Here is a 26137-nt window from a genome sequence, read left to right on the forward strand (position 1 = left end):
TCAAAGCAAGAATCAATAAATTGGCCCATTGCTTTGATTTTTTGTGCTTTGGGAGTCTTGTTGAGGAAGTCTGATCCTAAGCCAACATGATGAAGATTCGGGCCTACTTTGTCTTCTATTAGGTGCAGGGTCTCTGGTCTAATTCCTATGTCTTTGATCCATTTTGAGTTGAGTTTTGTGCAGGGTGAGAGATAGAGGTTTAATTTCATTTTACTACATATGGATTTCCAGTTTTGCCAGCACCATTTGTTGAACAGACTATCTTTTCTCCATTGTATGTTTTTGGCTCCTTTGTCTAATATGAGGTGACTATATTCATGTGGTTTTGTCTCTGTGTCTTCTATTCTGTACCATTGGTCTGCCTGTCTATTTTGGTGCTAATACCATGCTGTTTTTGTTACTATTGCTCTGTAATATAGTTTAATGTCTGGTATTGTGATACCTCCCGTTTCGCTTTTTCTATTCAGGATCTTTTTGAGTATTCGAGGTCTCTTGTTCTTCCAGATGAAGTTCATGATTGCTTTCTCTATTTCTATGAGAAATGTCATTGGGATTTTAATTGGAATTGCATTGAATCTGTATAGTGCCTTTGGTAGAATGGCCATTTTGACAATGTTAATTCTGCCTATCCAAGAACATGGGAGATCTTTCCATCTTCTAAGATTTTCTTCAATTTCTTTCTTTAATGTTCTGTAGTTTTCATTGTAGAGGTCTTTTACCTCTTTCGTTAGATTAATTTCTAAGTATTTTTTTTTTTTTTTGAGGCTACTGTGAATGGAGTGGTTTTCCTAATTTCTTTTTCAGAGATTTGTCACTTATGAATAGAAATGTGTTAGATTTACATGTATTGATTTTATATCCTGTTACTTTGCTGCATTCATTTATTAGTTCTAGAAGTTTTCTGGTGGAGTTTTTTGGATCTTCTAAATATAGGATCATGTCATCAGCAAATAGTGACAGCTTTAGTTCTTCTTTTCCTACTTGTATCCCTTTAATTTCTTTGGTCTATCTAATTGCTCTGCAAGTGTTTCAAGGACGATGTTGAATAGAAATGGTGAAAGAGGGCATCCTTGTCTTGTTCCAGTTTTTAGAGTGAATGCTTTCAGTTTTTCTCCATTAAGAATAATGTTGGCTGTGGGCTTAGCATAGATAGCCTTTACAATGTTGAGGTATATTCCTACTATTCCTATTTTTTTCTGGTGTTTTAAGCATGAAGGGGTGCTGTATTTTATCAAATACTTTCTCAGCATCACTTGAAATAATCATAATCATATGATTCTTAACTTTAAGTCTATTGATGTGGTGAATTACATTTATTGATTTCCGGATGTTGAACCAACCTTGCATCCCTGGGATAAACCCCACTTGATCATGGTGTACTATCTTTTTAATATATTTTTGTATGTGATTTGCCAGTATTTTGTTAAGGATTTTTGCATCTATGTTCAGTAGGAATATTGGTCTAAAGTTTTCTTTCCTTGATGTGTCTTTGTCCGGTTTTGGTATCAGAGTGATACTAGCTTCATAGAATGAGTTTGGAAAGGTTCCCTCCTTTTCTATTTCCTGAAATACTTTGAGGAGTATTGGTATCAGTTCTTCTTTAAAGATCTTCTATACAAATCATATCTCAATAATAACCTTGAATGTCAGTGGCCTAAATTCAATAACCAAAAGACATAGACTAGCAGATTGGATTAAAAAGAAAGACCCAACAATATGCTGCCTTCAAGAGTCTCATCTCATAGAAAAAGACATCCACAGACTAAAGGTGAAAGGATGGGAAAAAACCTCCCATGCACATGGACTCAGTAAAAAAGCAGTGGTTTCCATCCTTATATCAGATAAAGTGGACTTCAAGCCAAAGTTAGTCAGAAGGGATAAAGAAGGACATTTCATACTGCTTAAGGGAAGCATAAATCAGGAAGACATAACGATAGTAAATATTTATGCCCCAAACAATGGTGCATCCCTGTACATCAAACAAATTCTTCTCAATTTCAGGAATCAAATAGACCAAAATACATGAATAGTGGAGGACTTTAACACACCGCTCTCACCACTGGATAGATCCTCCAAACAAAAACTGAACAAAGAAACTATAGAACTAAATAATACAATCAATGATGTAGACTTAATGGATATTTACAGAGTATTTCATCCATCATCAAGCGAATATACTTTCTTCTCAGCTGCTCACGGATCCTTCTCCAAAATAGACCATATGCTATGCCACAAAGAAGCCATTAGTAAATACAAAAAAATAGAGATCCTACCCTGTATCCTATTAGACCATAATGGAATGCAAGTAGAAATGAACGATAAAATAACAAACAAAAACTACTCATACACTTGGAGACTAAATAATATGCTATTGATGCAATGATAACAGAAGACATCAGGGAAAATTAAAAAATTCTTAGAAGTAAATGAGAACAGTGACACGACATATCGAAATCTCTGGGACACTATGAAAGCAGTACTAAGAGGAAAGTTTTACATTGAGCGCATACATTAAAAAAATAAAAAGTCAACAACTAAATGACCTAACATTACATTTCAAAGCCCTAGAAAAAGAAGAACAAATCAACACCAAAAATAGTGGAAGACAGGAAGTAATTAAAATCAGAGCTGAAATCAATGTAATTGAAACAGGAGAAACAATTCAAAAATTGACAAAACAAAAAGTTGGTTCTTTGAAAAAGTAAACAAAATTGATAAACCCCTAGCCACACTAACGAAGAGAAGGAGAGAAAAAACTCAAATTACTCGAATTCGTGATGAAAAAAGAAAGATCACGAACAGACACCATTGAAATATATAACATAATTAGAAGCTACTTTGAAAATCTATACTCCAACAAAATAGAAAATATCGAAGACCAACAAATATTTAGAGACATATGAGCCTCCTAAACTGAATTAGGAAGACGTACACAATCTAAACAGATCAATTTCAAGCACCAAAATTGAAGAAGTCATCAAAAGCCTACCAACCAAGAAAAGGCCAGGATCAGTTAGATTCTCAGCCAAATTCTACAAGAAAATAGAAAACTTTGAAAACTACCATGAACTTAGAGTTTTTTATTTTAAAAAAATTGTATCCTAGAACATTTTAAGGTAAAATATATTATTTATTCCTTTAGCAATCATTTTCAAAATATTAAAAAGTGTGAAGTGTACATAAGTGAGAAAAAAAAACTTTTTTTTTTTTTTTTTTTTTTTGGTGGTGCTAGGGATTGAACCCAGGGCCTTGTGCATGCAAGGCAAGCACTCTACCAACTGAGCTATATTCCTACCCATAAGTATAAGTTTAAAGAGTTCCAAAACATCAGAAAGGAAAACAATGAACTGTTTTGTTTTGTTTTGTTTTTTCAAATTGATGGTAGAGGGGCCTGACTCTGTACCCAGTCCGGCCACCCTCATGGGTTCTGAAGCATAAGATTTGAAATGCCAATACCCTGATGAAACTGTGCCTTGTTACAGCCTAGGAACTGACACACCAGCATCCAGGGGCTGCCGCTGCTTTTTGTCAATAGTGTTTTATTGAGACAGGGTCACATCAGTTCATTTGCATGATGTCCATATCCACTTTCTCCTAACTATTGCAGAACTGTGTGGTTATGACAAAGAGAATATGGCCCACAAACATACAATATTTACTATTTTTCTCTTTGGAGGAAAATTTTGCCAATCCCTTCTGTAGTAAATAGGATGAAGTGGAAGTTGGATGGGAGGGTGCTCTGGCACCATGTGGAGACAGCTTCATTTGTGTTGGGTCAAGGCAGGCTGTCCAGGGAGAAGGAAGAGATGCCTGAATGGGACAGAAGGTGGATAAGTCAGTCCAGTTGGGAGTGGGCAGTAGAAGTAACAGCCTTGTGCTCAAATCCCCAATGCTAGGGGGAAATCTGACCCCTGTGTGGATGGCTGGTGTAGAAATTCTGAGTTTGAGGAGATCAGGGAGTGTTGGAGATGAGGCTACCTCTCTAGTCATGGGCTATATCAGGCCAGAGGCCTGGGTGCTAACTTGCAGACTAAATATTCATCTGAGGTGCCCTGGGAAATTGCTGAAGAACTTGAAGTTAAGAAGTCACTTGTGTGTGTGTAAGCAAGACTCTGAGCACAGGTGACAGATGACCTGGGTCCAGGAAGCAAGAGAGAGACAGTGTGTGTTTGGAAGTCAGGAAACATGGTTAGAGGCTGCTGCAGTTTCTCTCATGTGAAAAATGAAGATGAACTGAAGTAGGAAACCAGAAAATGTGAATTATTTACAAACTATTTGGAGAGCAGAATCACAAGTTGATTCACTGCAAGCCTTTGGGTAATGATGAGGGAACAGTCAAGGCTAATCCCATGCAGATAGCTGGATAAAGGCTGGTGTCCCTCAGTGGGATGATAATGGGGGAGAAGCAGGATATTTGAAGGGACAGGACCAAGAGCTTTAGCTATTAAATCCTGTTATAGTTGGAGGACCACAGAAGCAAACAACCTTAAAGTTGATAGGAAACTGTGACATGTCACCTACTGGAGCTTTCACCTCAAAGCAGGGATGTATTTTTTAGCTTATCGTTAAGTGAAAATGATCCTGCTTCTACTCAGTTTTTTGCAAACAAGACCCCTCTCTGCCTGTTGACAAAATAGTTCATTGGTGGTGAACTGAATATTTTCCTCTAAATTCTGAGTTGTCTTTTCTGCTCTCTTAGAATTTTCCATTGTTATAACTGAATACCACAGATTGGATGTTTTACAAAAAATAGGGATTTAGGTAGGTATGGGGGCATATACCTGTAGTTCTAGTGATTGGGGCAGGAGGATAGCAAGTTCAAGTCCAGCCTCAGCAACTTAGCAAGATCCAGACAACTTAGTGAGAACCTGTCTCAAAATTTTAAAATAAATAAATAATTTTTTTTAAAAATAGAGGTTTATCTAGCTCACTGTTCTGGAGGCTGGGAAGTTCAAGATGGGACAGTCCCATTGAGTGAGGGACTTTTTGCTACATGAACACGTGATAAGACAGCAAATGTTCCATCTCTGGTCTCTCCTCTTCTTACAAAGCCACTAGTGCCATTGTGGCGGACCCACCCTGAGAACATTATCTAATCCTAATTACCTCCCAAGACCTCACCTCCAAATACTCCAACTATAGCCAACATATAAATTTGAGGATAAAGTTTCTAACCCACGAACTTTTGGGGTACATGTTCCAACCATAGCAGTTGGTCTCCCACTTTAAACTGTGTAACTATCTGCTGAATAGTTAACTGACTGCCAGAATCAATTCCCCATCAGGCTAAAGACCCTGCTTTCTTAACGATTTTTCAAACATTAAGTTGTTAGGAATATCTGAATCCTTGTTTCCCTCCTCTACATCAACTCTGGTTGACTTCTTGGAATCTAGATGTGTCCAGGCCCATGCAGTGTTTGAAGGAGCCATGAGCTCCCTTTTCATGGGTATTGCCTGTTCTTGGAGCAGACTGATATTACCTCACTCTGTGTAAGCAGAGCCAGGATGCTGAGCACATGGCTCCCCATGAACCCCACATCTTTGGGAGTGATCTATATTCAAGTTAGGTAAGACACACACAGATGTACCTGCACCCTCCCACAGATATACTCAGGCATGCTCATGTACAGGTACACACTCACACACATTGATATACTCTCATAATGGGCACACAGGCACATATAATGGGTACACTAACATTCCAGCACGTGCTTGTGTGCTCACACAGGCACACACTCACATGATGGGGTACACTGACACATTAATTTCTTCTTATTGCATCTGACATCTTTCTCTGGTCCTCTCTGTGGACTAATGATCTAGTCAGGAATGTAGGAAATGGGGTTATGGGAGAAGCCCTCAGGCCTGGACAAGGTCAGTAACTGTAGCCACTGAAGTAAGAGCTACAGAGGCCTGGGGATTGGTGGTAGAGGAAAGCAAGTTGGCCTGCCTCCAGCCCTGGCAATGAAGCGATATCCTCGTTTTCTCCTGTGAAGTGCACCTTCCAACTCTTAGCACAGAACCTTGCTTCTTTCCCTTGAAGCCTGGAAGGACTCCCAGCAGTGTTCATGTGTGTCCTCTTGAAAAGAAAAATCAGGCTTCTTTCTAGTGTCAGTGTCCCAAATGGCAAAGGAGTAGTATCCGAAATTTTCTACTCCTTCAACTCCTTGGAAGAAGTGGACATCAAGCTCAAGAGGCTAATTGCCTGCAGTTTCATGACTTCTCCAAATAGTTGAGGCTTTTGTGTTCCATGTTTTAACTCCATGAGGAGATGGACTGTGGGCCTTGCCTGGACTTGGACACTGTTCTTCAAAGTCACAGTCTTGTTCTCCACATTATTGACAAGTGAGATAACTCCTTCACCTTCTTCCTCAGCCACCATTTTCATAGTCCTGCTCAGTCGGCCATAGAAAATCAGGATGATGGTATTAGGGTAAGACATTCTCCTCCCTCACCTCCTCCTCAGGGGAAACCCATAAGGACCAGGCCCCAGATCCAGGATGTTCTCCACTTCCCTGTTCCAGCTCCCAAGACTGGGGCTCCAGATGAAGAGGAGTTGTCATACCGGGTCTGGGAAGGCTTCTACTACTTCTCATATCTAAGCTGTGAAGAATGGCTGCTTCATCATCCTGGCTAGCAGTACCTCGCTGGTTCTACTGTGGACCTGCAGGCTAAGAAGGTCCTTAAGTGTTGCAGAACTAGAACTTGAGGGATGGAAAGACCCAGCCCCAAGCTGCAGCTCTCTAGTTAACTTCCTGAGCTTGGCATTGACACCACTTGTATAATCTATGTAGAAGGAATAAAGTCACAACTACAGAGAACAGCTAAACTAGACTAGAATTAGTTCAGGTTGTTAAATGTTTGGTACTAAATGTCTAGCTTTCTGCATCTCTGCTGTATTTTCTTGTTTCCTTCCACTACTGTGTAATTGATCTGCTGACTTGCAAGGTATGAGTACCTTATCCTCAGCATTAACTCTGTAAAGTAAGCTGAACAGGATTTTGTATGAACCCATAGAATAAATGTGACTCTCACTGGTACAAAATGATTATCATGTCCTTTCAACATTGACTGCCTTAAGATTGACAATCTATTTTTTGAACTCTGTCAGACTTTATAAATAAGCATTATCCCAGTAGAGTCTCAAAATCGAATACATATTTCTTAAAGTAAAAACATTTTTGACTGTTTCTTTCTTCTATTTGATATTGAATATTTCCCCCCTTTTTTTTTTCAAAGAAAACCAAAAGTTTAAGAATTGTGTTTGGTGACATCTACAAGAATTTCAACATCTAGAAGTTTAATTTGTGCAGTGTTAGAGGGGGAAAGAAAGTAAAATAGATATTTCTTTTTATCTTTTGGTTTTTCTACTTTCCACGTGATGGTGTTTGTTTTACATTTTTGATTTGCAAATTGGACACTGGAGTAGCAGAGCAGATTGAACAGAATAGGAGCTGCCTGCTTCTCCTTGCTGTTCCAAGTGCTCAGATTCTATTGTCCTTTTTTTTTTTTTTTTTTTTAATGTTGGGGATTGAATTCAATTCTTGTGCATGCTAGGCAAGTTCCCTATAGTGTCTTCTTAGAAGCAAACATTTTACTCTGGCTGTGAATCTCTCTCTCTAGCAGTTGTGTGGAATGAACTGAAGTGAAGAGGGAATAAGAATAAATCATGATCTCAAAAACTGTTTCAGATTTTTGAACAAGTCTGTATTTATCCATGAAAATTTGTGTGCACTAAAAGTCATGATGGACATCAAAAGAATTAAAGCCAATGGTTTGGGAAATGCAGGCAAATTAGAAAATAACACATGTTGCAGATTTTTGTGCTTTTAGGCAAAAAAAAAACTTCATTGTTCATACATATCAGAAATATATTTGAGGTTTACAAAAGAACACTTTGTCTGGTTACTCAATATTATGTTGTTGTTAACATGTCCCTTTGGTCAAAGTTGGTTATGCACCCAACTTAGATTCAAGGTGGAGATACAGGCTGTACCTGTGGATGGAAACAGCTGCTGTGTCACATCACAAGGGTGCAGAAGGATAAAGGGGAAATGTGTGTCTATCTATGGTTGTTGCAAGCAATTTATATCCTGGTCATGTGTGAAATCAATCTTATGTTTTTATGAGAAGCAAACAATTTTTTCTGATAAAAAGAGAAGTGTTAAAAACTTATCTGTCACAAATGCATGAGCATCTACTGCACTTAGTAACTTGAGGTTGAGCGTTAGGTGACCTTGAGGACAGACCCCCCCCACACACACAGTCTTTGGTCCTGTTGGTTGAAATATTTCTGTTGACTGTTGTCCTTCATCTTTTCCCTGTACTATGCTACTATGAGATGCACAATTTTATTATGGCTAAATGTGGGAAACAGCAGTGTGTCTGTCTGTCCTTCTTTAGGTGTTTGCCCAGCTACTGTGAACACGGGGGTGAATGTTCCCAGTCCTGGGACACCTTCTCCTGTGACTGCACTCACACTGGCTACGTGGGAGCCACCTGCCATTCCTGTAAGCCACACAATCCACTGACTCTCCTTTCTGTTCTGATTTCCCACTCATTATTTTGTGCATATGTGTTTGTGTCTGTGCACCCATGTACCAGAAAACAAGAAGCTTTTACAGACTCATTTTTGGCTGGTTTATTTTTGATCAATTTTATTTCCTAATAATGTTAGAGTAGCTTTAAAAATTCATAGTATCAAATAAAACAACATAGAGAGAAAAAAAAAAAGAAAATAACCAACAAAGGGAAAATAAGTATAGTAAAACAAAATATAATAGGCAGTTTAAAATAAACTGCATCCCTAACACAATGTGTATCTTGGGCTGTTCTTCAACCTGGTTGTACATAAGAGTTCTCAGTTTTTGTCTTACAAAGACAATGTGTGGCCAGGATGTCAATATGAAATTGAATGAGGACCACCTGAGAAGTAACAGAAGGGGTACAAATGTGGCAGTAGTTCTAGAAAATGAAGAGAAAACAGGTACATTTTCAGGTCTCACCCAGTCTCGCTGTTATTGATGGTGATGGAGAAGGAAAGAATTGGCACATCTGCAGAATTTACCACATGCCTGCCCAGTTTTAGTCCTCTGCATATTTTAACTCCATGAATCCTCAAAACAACCATAGGCGGTAAGAGTTATTATCATCTACACTTTGCACTTGAGGGAGGAAGGAGGCTAAGGAGATTGAGAGCAGACTCACGGCTCTGAGCCTAGAACCAGGTCTGTCAACCACCACCCATCTCATTCCTCAAGAATGATTCTGTCAGTTTTCAAGCTAACAAAACATTACTCATCGCTAATCATTAGCTTCTGAAGCATATGACAGAGCCCATGAAGTACTCATGTTTTTCTAATTATTAGTTTTTGTTTCTATTTGTTTTAGAATTTTTGTTTTGTTTTGTTTTTTTAAATTTGTGTGTCACTCCTGATATTTGGAGTCCCATCTCCATAGCACTTCCCCTCTCCCTTGGTCTTTCAGAGGAAGAGCATGACATTTCTTGTCTGCCTCCTTCAGTCCCTCCTGATGGGGGAATACCAGCATTGTATCATTAAAAAACCTTCCATGGGCCTGGCACGGTAGTGTACACCTGTGGGAGGCTAAGGCAAGAGGACTGCAAGTTCAAGGCCAACCTTGGCAACTTAACAAGACTCTCAGCAACCTAGTGAGACCCTGTCTCAAAGTAAAAACTACAAAGAACTGGGGATATAACTTAGTGGTAGAACAATTTGCTACAAAGAACTGGGGATATAGCTTAGTGGTACAACAATTTTCTATAAAGAACTGGAGATATAGCTTAGTGGTACAACAATTTTCTACCATGTGCAAGACCCAGGACTGGGGGCGGGGGGGAGGAAAAAAGAAAAAAAGAAGAAAGAAAACTATTCATGTGAATTAATTTTATTCCAGTATAAACTGTGAGATATACTATAGAGAATGGATTGTCATAAATCTAACTTTGCAGGAACTGAATCTCAGGGAGCTAGTGTGAGTTTGGAATGAGACCCCTGAGCTCCAAATGTGGGAGTTCAACAGAGAAGCAAAAGGAGGTACTCACCCCCTACATATTCAGTGATAAGTTCCACTTGCATCTCTATTGAGTTGTACATTGCTAGGTAAGAATTTGCTAAGGAACACGTCCTTTGAAAGGGAATGGACATCTCACCTTGGAAATCTTGGGCAAAGGATTTGGCCACAGTCACAGAGTTAGGACTGAGATGTTCTCTTTTACTTATAGTATCCCCCATCACACTAGAAAAGTGTATTAGACAAAGCAGATGCTGATTAAATGTCTTTGATATTGGTAGCTGTATTCCAAACATAATTCCAAGTAACACTGAAAAGAAAAACGTGACTGATAAATATAAAGGGTTTTCTCCCTGTAGCACATGATTTGGTTTGTTAACTGAATTGGTTTTTATTGTGAATCTTCTAAGGGTACACTAAAAGAAAGTTGGATATTGCCAAACCAAAGTCATGCGATCATGAAGCCATTATTTTTGGTAGGGTACAAGACAGGGATTGGGGTTCCAAGTATAAAATTAATGCATATATACATTCCCATTTAGATTAATTTTTTTTCCTAATCATTCTTTCTCTTCTTTTGTTCTTCTAGGCAATTCGTATGTGTATGCATCACTGTGGGTTCTTTTCCTAGGGGTTATTAACATGTTCATGTATTTATAGAAATGTGAATATAAGTAGCCAAAACCCAAGCATAATGGGAAAACAATTCATGTTGTCTGTACTTCCATCATTTGGATATGGTACTAGTTGAACTCTTCATTTGGAGGCCTCTAATTTGACACATTGGACCCTTGATGATATTCTACAAAAGAACATTTTCTTTTGTAATATCCTTGAACTAAGCAGACATTTCTTTGTCCTTCTTATTCTATGAGATGAGAGAAAAATAATATCTATACTCCTTCCTGGGTCATTCTTAACTATTTGAAATGGGGGTAATATATATGTTTTATAATATATATATATATGGGTTATATATGTACCTATATAACATACATAAACATATATACATACACAGTACTATATAAGTAGATACTGTGTATGTTTGTATACACACACACACACACACACACAGGGAGAGAAAGAGAGTAAGAGAGAGAGCCATTACTGTGAAAAGGCCTAAGTTTATATCAGTCCTACTAGGATCTGTGTGGATACCTCATGTGATGTATTTCTTTCCTGGCAGTCATGATCTACATTTGAGACTTTTTAAAGGATTTTTCCAACAAGGCAATATGTGACCCACACAGGAGATGTTACTACGTTGACTACTCATTTAAAATTATGCTAAATATCAATTAAGTTTACCATCTGCAGATTTTAATCACTTGCCTTGTACATAGCAAAGCATTTGTTATACAAATTAAAAAGTCAGTCATGAATTAAGATAAATTAAAATTAAAAAGAGACATCAATATTTTGATTTTTTTAAATTTCAATTTTCTTGATAATCATTTGCAAAGCATTTAAGGAAGTGTCTTTTAGGAATGAACTTAAAACAGCACAAAGAGTTGTGTAAAATTCAACTCATTGAAAAAAATTTTAAATACAAATTGTTTAAGTAAGCAAAAGGTATGATTACTGAGTAAAGTTTTTAAAAAATAAATGATTATTAGGTAATAATAGTATTTAAGCAGGTACATTTGAGATACTTAAATATTATGAGGTAGAACTCCGATTAGACTAGAATAAGTTGTTTGCTTGATTTTGAAAACAAAGATTCCAATTCATAGTGATATCCCCAAATCTTTCACTCTGTGCCTGTCAATCTTACTACTGCCTGATTGAAGTGGAAGAACACTCTCCTAGAGAACATGTGACCAAGGATGATGCAATATGAGCGTCATGGGAGAAAAGTCCCACACGATGAGCAACATGGGGGGCCTATTCCCTTGAAGCCCCTCTGTGACACTGTGTCTTTTTTGCAGCTTTGTATGAGCGGTCCTGTGAAGCCTACAAGCACAGAGGGAACTCTTCAGGCCTCTACTATATTGACTTAGATGGAAGTGGCCCTCTGGGACCAGCTCTTGTGTACTGCAACATGACAGGTTTGTTAAGCTCTTCTGTAATAGTTAAATTCCTGTGTGTTTGCTGTGTGCAAAACCAAAATGAAGAAAGTCAAACATTTAACTTGCTTATTTAAGTTGACATGCTTATTTAAATGTGCATTGTGATTGTAATTTGATGGCCAAGAAGTGTTAAAAATGTTATAAAACAGTTAAAAGGTGGTAGTTAAAAGTTGTGTTCTTATTTTCTGGAAATTCTCTTCCCTTGTGAAATAATTACCAATAAGTCTTTGCTTATTAGTCTAAAGCAAAAAGGATGAATGATTTTTTACATCAATAAATGTCAAAGACTTCAGAGAATGTTCACTTTTTTTATGATGATGAAGATGGAGCTTGCAGCCTCACACCTGCTAGGTAAATGCTCTACAGGTGAGCTTCATTTCTACCAGTCCTCTATTCATATTCTAAATTTATGAAAATGTCTCTGCTTTCTTTTATATATTTCTAAAGCATTTTACCTTATTCTGGATTTATTGAGGTTTAATTCACAAATAAAATTATATCAATTTCAAAGTGTACAACCAGATGTTTTGAAATATGTATATATGATGAAATGCTTGCCCTTGTTAAGCTAATTAGCATAGCCATCACCCTATGCCATTTATAGTTCTTTCTTTTCTTTGGTGAGACAGTTGAGATCTACTATCTTAGTAAATAACAAGTATAAGGTACAGTGTTGTTATTACAGTCACCATACTGTACATTATCAGAGCTTATTCATTCTTCATACCTGAAACTTTGTACCCTTTGACCAATATCTCTCCATTTCCCCCCCTGTCCAACCCCAGAAAACACCATTCCACTCTGTACTTCTAAGAGTGCCTTATTTAGATAAGCACATGAATTTTTCTGGAAGATAATAGATGTTTCTAAATTATATATACTTCATGTAACCATGTATTTATGTGCAACAGTGTTTAAGGAATATCTTCTTAGAAAACCATTTATAAAATAATAGTGTGTGGTGGATAGCAATAAATACATGTAGTACACAAATCCTTGACTCCTTGACATCTGCTCCTACAAGTACAGGAGCTCAAAGGACTAAATTGTGAAGTCTAGAGAATGACAACTACCATAACTTAATTGGTGTGAGCTGCTGCCTCTCTGAACATACAACTCTCTTCATTCCTCTGTAACTGTATCTGTGTGCACCTCTCGTCAACATCATTTCACTGAACAAAAGGGGACAACCCACCTTTGAGAAACTTTCTGTATTACTCTAGTGCTATAGAAATAGGTACTTCAGCCTCTGCAGAATTTGACCCTATCCATTCTGAGATAATATTCAGAAAAAAATATCAACTCTAGATGATACTAAGCTAATTATGACTTAACTATAATTTGGTATCCCTATTATTACTACCATATACTCCCATGATAAAGCTGCAATTTTCACAAGGAGGGAAAAATTAAAAATTTATGAGGGCTTTTAAGTAGCTTAAAAAATCCCAATGTAGTTTTTAGACCTACTACCTCTTCATAGGTAAAACAAAGTCTGAACATTTTGGTGTGGTTAATGGTACAATATAATCAGAATTAGGTTAGATTTATCTTCCTGTTTGAGAATGTATCATCAAAGTGTGAGAGCTGTCAGGGCATTGCTATGGATGTGGGTGCAGCAAGTTTTAGGATTTGGGACAGCATTTTATCATTCATTAATGCAGTGTGATTACAGAGAGAAATGCACTGGATTAATTTAACCTAAAGATGAGTGTTCAATAAAATATGTGTGAAAACAGCCAAGGAGATCTTCTGAGATATTGTCAGTGCCAATGGTGATAGCAGGCTTCCAAGTTACTCAGTGTCTTTCTTATTTTGCTTTCATTATTGTGGATCAGACAATAAATAAGCTTTAAAAAGATAATGGCATCCCAATAATATATTTCTCTTTTATTAGTTAGGTGCTTGATTATCACTGAACTCTAGGGCATGCTAAAGATTTTCCTAATTTTGTGTTAACCCTGTGAGCATGGTCCATATCCACTGAAAAATCCCAGGATCCACAGAAAAGTAGAGAAGATCCCAAGAACATTCCATGATCAGTAAGGTTTTGGTATCTGGACCTGCTTTGCTAATGAACTGTTAACAGGTGCTACAGTTTGGGTCTTGAAAGTCCCAAAGGCCCATGAATAAAATCCTTCATTCCCAGGCTGGCATTATCAGGAGTTGGAAAAACACTATGGAAGTGGTCCTTAGTGAAGATCTTCATGTCACAGGAGACAAATAGTGAAACCCCAGAAGATTGTGAGACCCTGGTCTCTTCTTCCTCTTTTGATTCTTAGCTAGATTACAGCAGTTTGTTCCACCAGGCACTCCCCAGTATTGCCATCTGGCACACCCACCAGGCACTCAAAGTATTGGGTTCTCCTAATGTTAAACTGGAAACCCCTAAACTGTGAGCCCCAGTGGACCTTTACTCTTTATAAGTTAATTATCTCAGGTGTTTTATTGTGGTGACAGAAAGATGACGAACACAGCGGATTTGGTAAGGCCAAGGTCACCTTTATAAAGAAAGACATTTGCTGCCACAGGGAAGACTTGGAAATTGATTTCTTGACTGTCCACAGTTTATGGTTGTAATAAACAGAAAATGTTTAAATCATCATAGGTAAACATGTGGTTCAGGCCATGACAAGATAGTTGTACAAATTTATAAAGTCCCTTTGGATGTATGACTGGTTCAAAGGCATTTTGTTTTAATGCTTAATCATGTGGATTGTACTAATTTGATGCAAGTAATGTGTTTTTATTCTTTATAATTGCTGTTACCCTTCCAAGACTGAAACTTAGCAACTCCTTGCAGAAAGTAGAAGTAGTTATAGTCAAAATGGTAAGAAATGAGGGGAAAAAAAAAAAAAAGTAGATGCACAACTTTTGATTTCAGTTATATATAAGTTAATTTTCCTGCCCCAAGGTGATAAAGGACCTCTGCCTATGGGAGAGAAAATGCAAAATCAGCTTGCTAACACTGTGGTCAATTTATTCCCAGGGTCAAGGAGTTGAAAACTATCTGTTGAGTATATCATTTCCTTCCCCAGGTTGACCAGAAGAAACATTCTTGAAAAGATACAATACAGAGGAATTGTAATAAAGCTTCTAACATTTGACATGTGTTTACTGAGCTCTACTATATGTTAGGCATGCTATAAATACTGCTGGGAGTGAAGCTGAATAATATCCCAGCACTGTGGAGTACACATTTTTGGATGGGGAACCAGACATTATCATGGTCAGTGAGTCACATGTGCAGTGCAGCAGAGAGCAGCAGATCTCCTGAAGCAAAATAAAATGGGAAAAAGGAATTTGGACTATTGATGGGTGTATTATAAATTTGGATAGAGGGATTGAGAAAGCACTCAGTTATAAAGTTCCATTAGAGCCAAGTTCATGAAACAGACCAGCTCTGAGGAAATCAGAGAAAGAATCTTCAGACAGAGGGAATCAACAAGTGCAAAGGCCCTGGGACCACAGGGTGCCTGCAGTAGGGAAGGCTATGGTGGAATGGGCGCAGAAGGTGGGTGTTTTAGGACAACCCAGTCCTATTATATGAGAACTGGCCCCAAGGTGCCCTGAGACCAGAGATAGAGGTGAGGCCAACAGATCAGGACTGTAAGGTGCAATAAATTGGAGAACCTACAGAAGTGTGATCCTGGGTGGCAGCAAGACAAAGTAGTCCTCAGCTATTTGGGTCAGAGGAAGAGACATATATATCAGTCAGGACAAAAGTGACTTCACCAAACCAAAATGTACCTGGCTTATCTTAAGTTAGAAATCAGGCACATGCCAGGGCATAGTTATAAAGTTCTACACACAACTAACATGTCTATTTATAGTATACTGGGTTAACTATGCAGGAAAACCCAACTGGGGTCAACTTGAGACTGTCATGGTGGTTGTGATTCAAGATGGCTGCAGTCATGTTAATCCATTTAGCACCCCTTCCCTCTTGTCATGTGGCTATAAAGGGACAGGTTGAGGATGCACATCAGTAGCATGGTTCATGCTTTGAGCCATCATGGTATGCCTTTTCTGGAAGCAAGATCAGCTAATGAGTTGCTCTAGTTATTGAGCCAAGTTGGGCATTTGTAGGCTAATTTGGAGCAAAAGAGAAGGTAAGAAATATTGGCCTCAGAAGCAGTGGACCAGAGGTCAGTTCAGAGAAAGGGAGGAACCAAGAACAAAGGACTCCATTGTCTTATCTGAGTCCAGGTGGATACAGACATATCAAAAGAGATGGAGAGCACTTGGGAGGGAGCATATTTGAAAAGGAAGCCAAGGATTCCAGTTTTGAATATATGAACTATGGATCTGTTGCTAATAAGAACATGTAATATATACTCTTAAATCCCAGAGAGTAGTCATGATATACTTGGCAGTGGGGATTTTTAAAAATATATATTAGGATGTGACTTTATGACTTAATTTATACTGACCAGCTGCCTCCCACTGCTTGTAACCTCAATGGTGGGTGAGGGAGCATATTGAGTACTGCTTCTCCAGCTTCCCTCATGCTTGTACTCCAAGGGGCACCTGTGCTTTCTGCCATTGACTTTTGTGCAGCATCCTAGGACAGGCTATATTTTTTTTAGCTTCCCTAGAGATTCTCACATGCACACAGGTCTAAAAACTACTGTGTTGGAATTGAGGTTCTTTGATATAAGTGTGCTTAGCCTACCCTAATTTTGTCATCACTAAAAATTAAAATAGAAAGGCAGCAAAGGTCAACACAGAATGAGAAAATAAAGCCTATGCAGATGCAAAACCTTGGTGCAACTACTCATTTTGCTACCTAAACAACTCGTCTGTTACCATTTATGTAGTTTGTTGCTGGTGAGATTTAATGATCAACAGATCCTGCTGAGGCTGTCTTTCACTCACAAATGCAACAAGAATTGTTCACCCATATTAAGATAAAATATAAAGCATTAATTCTGTAAATTGTATAAATTCTGAACTTTCTAAATTTCATCTTTGAAAATCTTAAGAATGGCATACGTGTACATATGTAGAGATTTATGAACAATATGAACAATAATTTAGTGACCAATATTGCTGTATAAATTTTTATCTTCAAAGAATAGTAACTGTGAGTGTTTTCACATTACATTGCAAATGGACAAACATTAAGTACAGATTATTGTTTCATAATGCCTTCTGCATAATTGTTTTGTATAGAAATTTATTATTGCCTAATTCTTATATTTTAAAATATTCAGAAATTAGTATATTCTTGTTGCATGTGATGAGAAAAATTTTCTGAGGCATAAATTAGATTTGAGGTGGAACATCAGGTGGATCATGGAACATAGAGGGGGTCGGAAAAAAAAACAGGACCAAGAACAGGAGTTAGAAATGCTTCAGCAAAAATGTCCAAATAATATTAAATACCAAGAATTTTTATTAAACTTAAAGCCAAAAGGAAAGCAGTATGGTATTGACAGGTGGACACAGAGGCCATTCCAAAGACCAATAAATATCTTCAGAAACTATGCAAGAAAATATTTAATTGAAAGTTTTAAAAATGCAGAACGTTCCCAGGGAAAATACAAGGAAGGAGAAAAAGCTATAGCTAAATTGTCCTTAATATTCACTATTGTGGATGAGTCACCTGAGGTGCCCTTTGACAAATCTAGTTACCACTGAAAAAGGGAGAACTAAATTCTTGTTCTCACAGCCTGGAAAGGTTTCCAATGTGCAAAGCTTACTTACCTTCCCAAGGATGCTACAATCCCTGTGGACAATTAAATATTCTCTAATTATTAGAAATAGTCAATAACACTTCGAAAAATATGCAAAAATCAGAATTCTGAATTAATGACAAAAATTAAATTCTTGGTAAAAATCTGGCACCATTTGGAAAGGAAGTCCTCTATGTATTTTCATACCTTTAGTACAAAAAAACCAAATTAAAACAAAAAAGTAAACTACTCTCAAAGACCTGCTGATGAAATTATGTTGACAGATAGATTTCCTTTCTACGAAAAGAAATAGAATGGAAATTTTTTGATGAGAAATGTGGTTTCCAGTGGCACTCTCAGCTGTGCCTGCCCTAAACACAGTGTAGCTGTTAGGTGCTCAGACACTCTGGTATTCAGGTATTGCATCATGAGGACAATTGAGGCTCAAGAGAATAGTGTTATAGGAAGGAAATGGACAGGAGTAGGCTCAAGAGAATAGTGTTATAGGAAGGAAATGGACAGGAGTTAGGGCAGTGATTCAACTCTGGGTTTAGGGGAATCACCTGGGGAGCTGAGTGGAGAAGCCAGGAGCACCCCTACCTTTCCACCTTCAGATTCTGATCCCTTCACTCAGCGTGCCAGTAATCTAGCACTTCTTGATCATTATTAACACCGAGTCAGTCGCCCTAATGAATATCAAGAAAAAAATGTTTCTTAAACAGCTGTTTTCTATAGTGGAATGTGCTTTAGACCTTCACCATCATAGTAAGTAGTCTCCCTTTAGCCACAGGGATACATTCCAAGCCCCCTATTGGATACCTGACACAGTGGATAGTACCAAACTGTACACATATTATTTTTCCCCCAGGCATATATACCTATGATAAAGTTTAATTTATAAATTAGTCATGGTAAGAAATTAATCACAATAACTAATAATATAAGACAATATAGTGTAATAAAAGCTATGCAAATGTGGTCTCTCAAAGTATTGTGCTCTCATTTTTTTCACTTTATAGAATTACTTCATGACATCTCTTTGGCATATCTGAATTGTAAGCTTCACTATTCATTCGCTTAAGGGTCATTATTAAGTAAAACAAGGATTATTTGGACACAAGCACTGACACCATGACAGTTGATCTGATATTCAAGATGGCTACTAAATGACTTACTGGTGTGTAGCATATATAGTGTGGACACTTTGGACAGAGGGAAGATTCATGTCTCAGGCAGGATGGAGTAGGATGGCATGGGATTTCATTGTGTTACTAAGAATGGAGTATGATTTAAAACATAAATTGTTTATTTCTGGAATTTTCCATTTAGTGATTTTAGACTACAATTGACTGCAGGTGATTGAAATAATGATTAGAATGTGGGTAATTGTGTAACAAAAGGAATCAACTCAACTTCCTCACATACAGTTTATATTATAGTTTTTTAAAACCTATAGGATGAGTGGTGTTAGACTTTCTGCTGTATTTTTTACATTTGTTTATTTTTACAGACTTTTTTGTTTCTTTCACCTCTATCTTCTTGATAGTATTCTCTTCTCTACTTAATCAAGCAGCTTCATTTTTAATTCTCCATTTTGAAGTGGATTTGCAGGAGAGAGCTGTTGATGCTGTTGAGTGATAGGGATATCTAGGTACATCTCATCTTCCCGTATTGAAAATATTCAGGGAAATCATGGAAAATCCCAATACTCCAGAACAAGATGGACAGTCCTTGTAGGGCCCTAAATAAATATTGATCTAGAAGGACCCACAATTCTGGAGCTATGACAAGTGCTACCCCTGGGCTTTCCCAGGACTTTGGGGTCAGAGCTGGGATCTGATGGCCATCACTTGGAGCCTGAAAGCTATCACTTAGAGCTGACAGCCTTTCAAATGAGTAAGGCACAGATACCAAATCATCCTTGGCTTTGACAAATGGACAACACGGACGGTAGGATCCAGTGTCTTAGTCAGATTTTTCACTGCTGTGACTAAATGATCTGACCAGCACGGTTGTAGAGGAGAAACAGTTTGAGAGCTCACAGTTCCAGAGGTCCTAGTCCATAGAAGGCCACCTCCATTCCTCAGGCTTTGAGGTGAGGCTGAACATCATAATGGAAGAGTGTGGCCGAGGGAAGCAGCTCACATCATCAGGAAGTAGAGAGATAGAGAGAGAGAGAGAGAGAGAGAGACTCCACTCTTCAGATACAAAATATATACCCCCAAATCTACGTCCCAATTCCAGTCTCCTCCGGCCATACCTTACCATTTCAATTAATCTAGCCATACCCTACCACTTCAGTTAATCTCATCAGGGTTATTTCACTGATTGGGTTAAGACTCCTAAACCCCAATCATTTCTCCTCTGAACCTTCCTACATTGTCTCACATGTGAGCTTCTGGGATTCACCTCACATCCAAACCATAACACCCAGTAATTCTGAGATTTAGGGCATAGATAGGAATGGGTCTTATATGTCTTACATGTGCACATGAATGTCCATGATCTAGTTCTGTTGTTCTATTTCATACTGGAGTTTTGCCATATGAAATGCAGGATAGGGCTTAGTTGTAGAAGGTACCTAAGGAAGCCCTCAGACCTCTGCCATCTTTGAACATCTTTACTAATTCAGAAAGCTCAGTGACTAGCACTTAGGTTGCCTAGAAATGTATAAAGTTGATTCATTTTGTTAAGTTGGGCAAGTTAATTTTTCCAGGCCTCCATTTTCTCATCTGTAGAGCAAGAGAGATAAACTGAGTAAAAGATAACAGCCATCTCTGATTAGGAATATAGTGGAGGAACTTCTGAGAAAGCTGACATGGGACTGCAGTTCTCATAGGCACAATACAGTGACCAACTTTTCCTTGTAGATGCAGGATGGCTACTAGTGATTTTATCAGTGTGTCCTTATTCATGATACTGAGCATAATTTTTCTGACCAGTTCTTTATCTGAAGATAGATTGTTACAAGATACATCATTTAGACACAATGCTGTCCCAAACTTCTCTAAACTTGGATATGTAGGCAGCTGGGCTCATCTCCAAAGAGGTAGTGTATAGGCATGTATTGGACTTCTTTTGTAGGCATCTTCTCTTGACTCAATTTCCAAAGTGACAGAATTACTTTCCATGAGTGACAGATCTATTAATTGTAAAGGCATTGCATTTTTCTTAATGAGATCTTTCTTCTTTCTTTTTGGGGAGGTGGATATGAGCATAGCAGATGTGCTTTGGATGTGTAAAATAAACATGTTTTTTGATCAAGTCACTTGTTTTCCTGTAAATGTTCTTTACATAGCTCAAAATTGTATTACTCAGTGTGGGATGTTTAAAAAATTGGAAAGCAGGCATACTTTCGCAAAGTAAACAGAAACCAAGGGATATTATATGATATAGCATCAGTGTTGTTTGTATCTGGCTTAATCATACCAAACTATGAAGTTAAATTAGCTGCAAGTTCATCTGCCTGAACTTTAGAGGGTGGGCTAGGAACTGCCAGTGGTTACCCTGCATGAGTGCAGATGAAAGGGGCTCCAGCGAGTTGGAAGAACATGTTTTCATGTGATTTAAGGATAGTTCAAAAATCCTTTTAAAATTTGTCCACAGTTACAATTAATTTCTTCAGTTCTATTTGGCTTTTCATACTACAGAGCAGCTATTTATTGTTCCAAGGTGGTGTTCTCTTAAATTCTTTGGTCTGTTTCCTCATCCTTGAAAACTAAGGTCATATGTGATCTCAAAGTTCTCGTATAGGTAATAGATTTTGAGATTAGTGAAAGTAATGTGTTGTGGAATATCAAAGCAACGTGGTGTGTCTTACTTGGGGTCTTTTAAATAATCTCACTATAAAGGGAAATCATTTAAATTATGATTTTTTTTTCCAGAAGAATACTTAGAGAGATTATTTTCAGTCTTCCCTTTTGTACTTGAAGGAAGAGATTTCTTTTGTCATGTGTTCACAAAGCAAGACCATAAATCTATCACACTGACCACTAGCCCATATGAACTGTTCAGGCACATCATTTTTCTTTATGTCATAAACCATGAAAATAAATGACAATATGGCATTGTAATTGATGAGCTCTCAAGCCTCTCACAGTTAAATCTTTTACACTGTTAAATCCTTTTTGGGGTGGAGTAGGTAATTACAGAAAGTAAATGCTAAGCTCACTTATTTAATTTTTCATGAAAATGTTGAAATGCAAATTGCCCAGTGAAAATATGATTAAAGTTGAAAAAAACCAACTATGGAATTCAAGTGGCTGTAGGAATGCTCACAGCCAACAGAGAGGGGGTGACCTCTTAAGTCTTTTTTTTTTTTTTTTTTTTTCCCCTAATGCCATTGAATATAAAATGGACATTTGTCCTCCCAGTTCAGTTTGTTCCTGTCTTGCTAGTTTGGGGATATTTTGTGACCTTGCCCTTCGTATACTTTGAGTCTGAATTCTTTTCCCTGGCCCTTGGAGTTCTTGGATTTCTGGTGGTATCTGCTGCATTCCAGGCCTATAAACAGCAATGTGGCTGTCAGATTTGTCCTTGCTACGTGGTATGGAAGATTAACCAGGTACTAAGTCCCCACAGCGGGGGCAGGGTCCTGTGGGGACTTCTCAGGAGGTTCCTTTTGTTTTGATTTTTAAATCTTGTTCATGTAGCAGCCATTAAAGAGAGTAAACATAAACTCTACATGACTGTTTTGTGTCTTCAGTAACTTGGAATTTTTCTGTATATAGAGAAACTCATCCTTTTACCAAATTCACATTATATGGAGGTGGTCATGTGACTTGATGTTATAGAGAACAGTTAAGGCAACTTCAAGTCTGCTTTATACCACTGAATATGTCCTTTATACCATGTAAGCTTTTATGCTTTTATGATGTAAGATGAATTGCAGGAAAAGTGAGAAAAGTCAAGTTTTTCTTCTATAAACATTTTGGAATGTATTTTAATTTTTTCTAATTTCCTTCATTTAAAAAACAGGTTTTTCTGAGAGAAATATGTCAGAATTTGTCAGCTGACATTTGTGTCACCGTGGTTATTACCCGGAATAGATATATTAGATGCTCAAATGTCTTGTGTATTTTAGTGTTTGACCACAGAATGAGTTGCTGACACCCTATTAGTCAACTTTAGTCAAAAATATTTATTTTAGGGCTGTGGCTGTAGCTCAGTGGTAGAGCACTTTCTTAGCATACCGAAGACCCTGAGTTTAATCCCCAACACCTCAAAAGAATGATTTTGTATTATTTTTGATGATCACAAATGTGTCTATTATACATACATTTGATTCTCTAATAAAAAAGATACTCGATCTGGAAAGGACTATGCTTATTAAAAAGAAAAATATTTATAACTTGTGGTATTATATCACAGAAATTCAGCATTGGTCCTTTGTACAATGTTAACTAAATTATCAAACAGATTTTACCAGAGATAATTACTCCTAATACACAGTAATGTAAATTTCAGTAAAATTTCAAATTTTAATATTGATATCTTAAGAATTCCAGTTATGTTGATCTTAATCTCAAAGAGATCTGAAGATTTAAAAAACCTTAATTCAGATAAGAGATGCTTCTGATTTTCATACTCATTTCAATCATTTTAGCCAAGTCATGTTCTGCTCCCTCCCTCCCAACCTCTTTCTGTCCATAAGACTCTGCATGGACGTCAGTGCAGCACAATGGCTCCCACCTGTCCAGAGTCAAAAGCTCTCATGGAGAAAGCCCACAGCCTGTGATTTTCAAGTACATGGCCAGCATGGACCAACTCCAGGCCCTAATTGACCAGGCGGACCACTGCCAACAGGACCTGGCTTTCCACTGCAAGAAGTCAAGGCTCACCTTGACTCACCTTGGTAAGTCATCAGCCATTGCAGACTTTAGTTCCCGGGAGCTTGCAGCAAGTGGCTGCAGATTCATGAAACTCGTGTATTCACAGCACCAAGATCACAGCCTGGAAAGTACAAAGATGCTTTTCCCCGGGGACAGAGAGCCAGGGCAATAGTTGCTGCTCTTTGCTGAAAGCTGTGAGTGGTCTGAAGTCTCTTCCCCGCCTAACTTGGGCAATTGAGCAATAAAGACCTTCTCATGAGGCCTTTGGAATGCAGTGTTCATACACTATGTGGGGCAGTGTTGCCTCACTTATTTCATTTCAGAAAAGATTGCTAACAGCATGGCTTAGTTATTTGAAGGTGATTATTCCATGAGATTCTCTCTCAAACTAAATGCAACTAGTGTCTTGGATAATTGCTAATTAGAGAACAGAGTTGGTATCCTACTGTTCTTTTAGGACTTAGTGTAATTCTGCAGATGGCTGATTATTTATTTTTAGTCTATGCTGGGTTTTGTATCTTCTCCCCTTGAAGTCATTCAGATTTTGAATATGTCCAACCCTGCTGCCTTCATGAAACCTCATGGTTTTCTGGAGGCTGGTTTGCCTTCTCTGATCAGGCATGCTGGGGAGTGGTAGGCAGAGTTCTCTGAGGTCATGTTTCAAGTCTGTCACTCAGCAGTTGTGGGTTTGGGCTATCCTTTTATCTTTCTGAATCTTCAGACCTAAGACACCCATCTCTCCAATACTTTGTAGTGCAGCATCTATAAATCTTCTGAAATAAATACTGCTTATTCACAGCTCTGTGGTATATTGAATTTATAGTTAGTGCTGGGAGGCTTAGTACTTATTGTCAGTCCATTGCTACCATATAGTTCATTGAACTAAGATTGTATATTCCCAGAAAGATGAGAAAGTTGGCTCCTGGAGAGTAAATCAGTGCCATAGAACAATCAAAGTTGGGTCATTTAACCAGAGAAAACGGAATAGATTTTTTTGTTGTTGTTGTTTCTTTTTTCTGATGTTACTTAACCAATAACAGTCAGAAAAAAAAAAAAAAAAAAATCATCCAGTGAGTCAGGGAGTAAAACTCATGTATCCCCAATATATGGTCTATTCCAGAAGTAGAGCACTGCCCAGTAAAGAATTCCTGCATGAAGGGCTGGTGTGTTTCTGGTGATCAGCAAGTGTTTATTTAATTGTCACCTTCTCTATATAAATATTTAGAACAACAAGAGTGACACAAACAAGTATTTCTTTGGGCTTAGGAGAAAAGATGGACAGAGAAAAGAATTTAAAACTTGTTAAACACTTTCTAAAGAAAATAAAGGGAATACATTATATGCACTCAAAATATATTGAATTTCTTACATGCTGTCTCAGGAGAATTTTTAGTAGACACTTAATTCAGACAAACTCAGTTGCAGATACGTGTATCTCCAGAAGTTCTAAACTGGAGATCAGATAGGCAGCCGGTGTGACCTAAATTTCGTTCAAATCATTGCATTAATTGGCATTGTATCATAAAAAGATGCAAATAGGTGTACAGAACATGGATGCACTCCTTTGTGCAGGAGGAGTAATGCCAACCAAAGCCTTCAACTGGAGCCTTCATTAGAATGTTGCAGAGTGAGAACATCACAGGATGACTGCAATACATGGAGCAAAGAGTGTCAGCAAAGCTGGGCAAATGCCATTTGAAATACAGATCCATTTTATTTCCAGAAATTTTTATGAAACAAATTCTCAGAAAGTCCTGGGAAACCAATACCTCAATTAAGCTCAAGAGTACACTCAGGAGCATCAAGACCAGGGCCATAGTTTAGCAATTTTTGTTTGTTTGGTTGGTTTTGCAACTGAAAGTTTAGGCACCAAGAAGGTGAATCTTTACAATTCCAAATAAAGAGCCAAACCATGTCATAGGGGAAAAATAAGAAAATAGTATTAAATATGTGTCTCTAAGCAATTTTTAACACACAATAGGGAACGTCAGCCAGACATGGCACACGCCTGTAATCTCACCAGCTCTTGAGGCTGAGGCAAAAGGAACTTAAGTGCAAAGTCAGCCTCTGCAAAAGCAAGACACTAAGCAACTCAGTGAGACTCTGTCTCTAAATACAGTACGAAATAGGGCTGGGGATGTGGCTCAGTGGTTGAGTACACTGAGTTTAATCCCTGGTATTCCCCCCAAAACAGGGAATGTCAGTGTTATAAAGACACTTTTTGTCTTCTAGCATCTTCCAGGTCTTTGTATTAGAATGTTTCAGGGGACCTAATCATGGGTTGCTAAAAAGGAAGTGTGACAGTTTTGATGCTGTGGGAAAGTATTCAGTTACCACATTGTGAGTGAATGCCCTGGTGACTGAGAATTGTACCTGTGGCTGAAGAGAATCAACTCAGGGCCAAAATACTTGAGGAATAACTTTCCTATTCCTCTTCATTTCAGCCTTTGATTCCTTTTGATGTGTTTTTAAATCACTCCCTATACAAATTCTCTCTGTCACTCAAATATATCTTGAGAGGAGCCAA

At 37.8% G+C, this 26137-nt stretch overlaps 1 protein-coding gene across 1 annotated transcript in view; it reads left to right on the top strand.

The window, feature by feature from the left end:
* LOC306642730 (contactin-associated protein-like 3) overlaps positions 1-26137 on the top strand; it is a 237119-nt gene that overhangs the window by 166527 nt on the left and 44455 nt on the right. Inside the window, 3 exon segments of the mRNA XM_079108476.1 lie at positions 8404-8510; positions 11961-12080; positions 23433-23633. Of these exon segments, the coding sequence (XP_078964602.1) occupies positions 8404-8510; positions 11961-12080; positions 23433-23633 (428 nt within the window).

Source organism: Sciurus vulgaris (assembly GCF_902686455.1).
Source record: "Sciurus vulgaris genome assembly, chromosome: 13".
Lineage (NCBI taxonomy): Eukaryota > Metazoa > Chordata > Mammalia > Rodentia > Sciuridae > Sciurus > Sciurus vulgaris.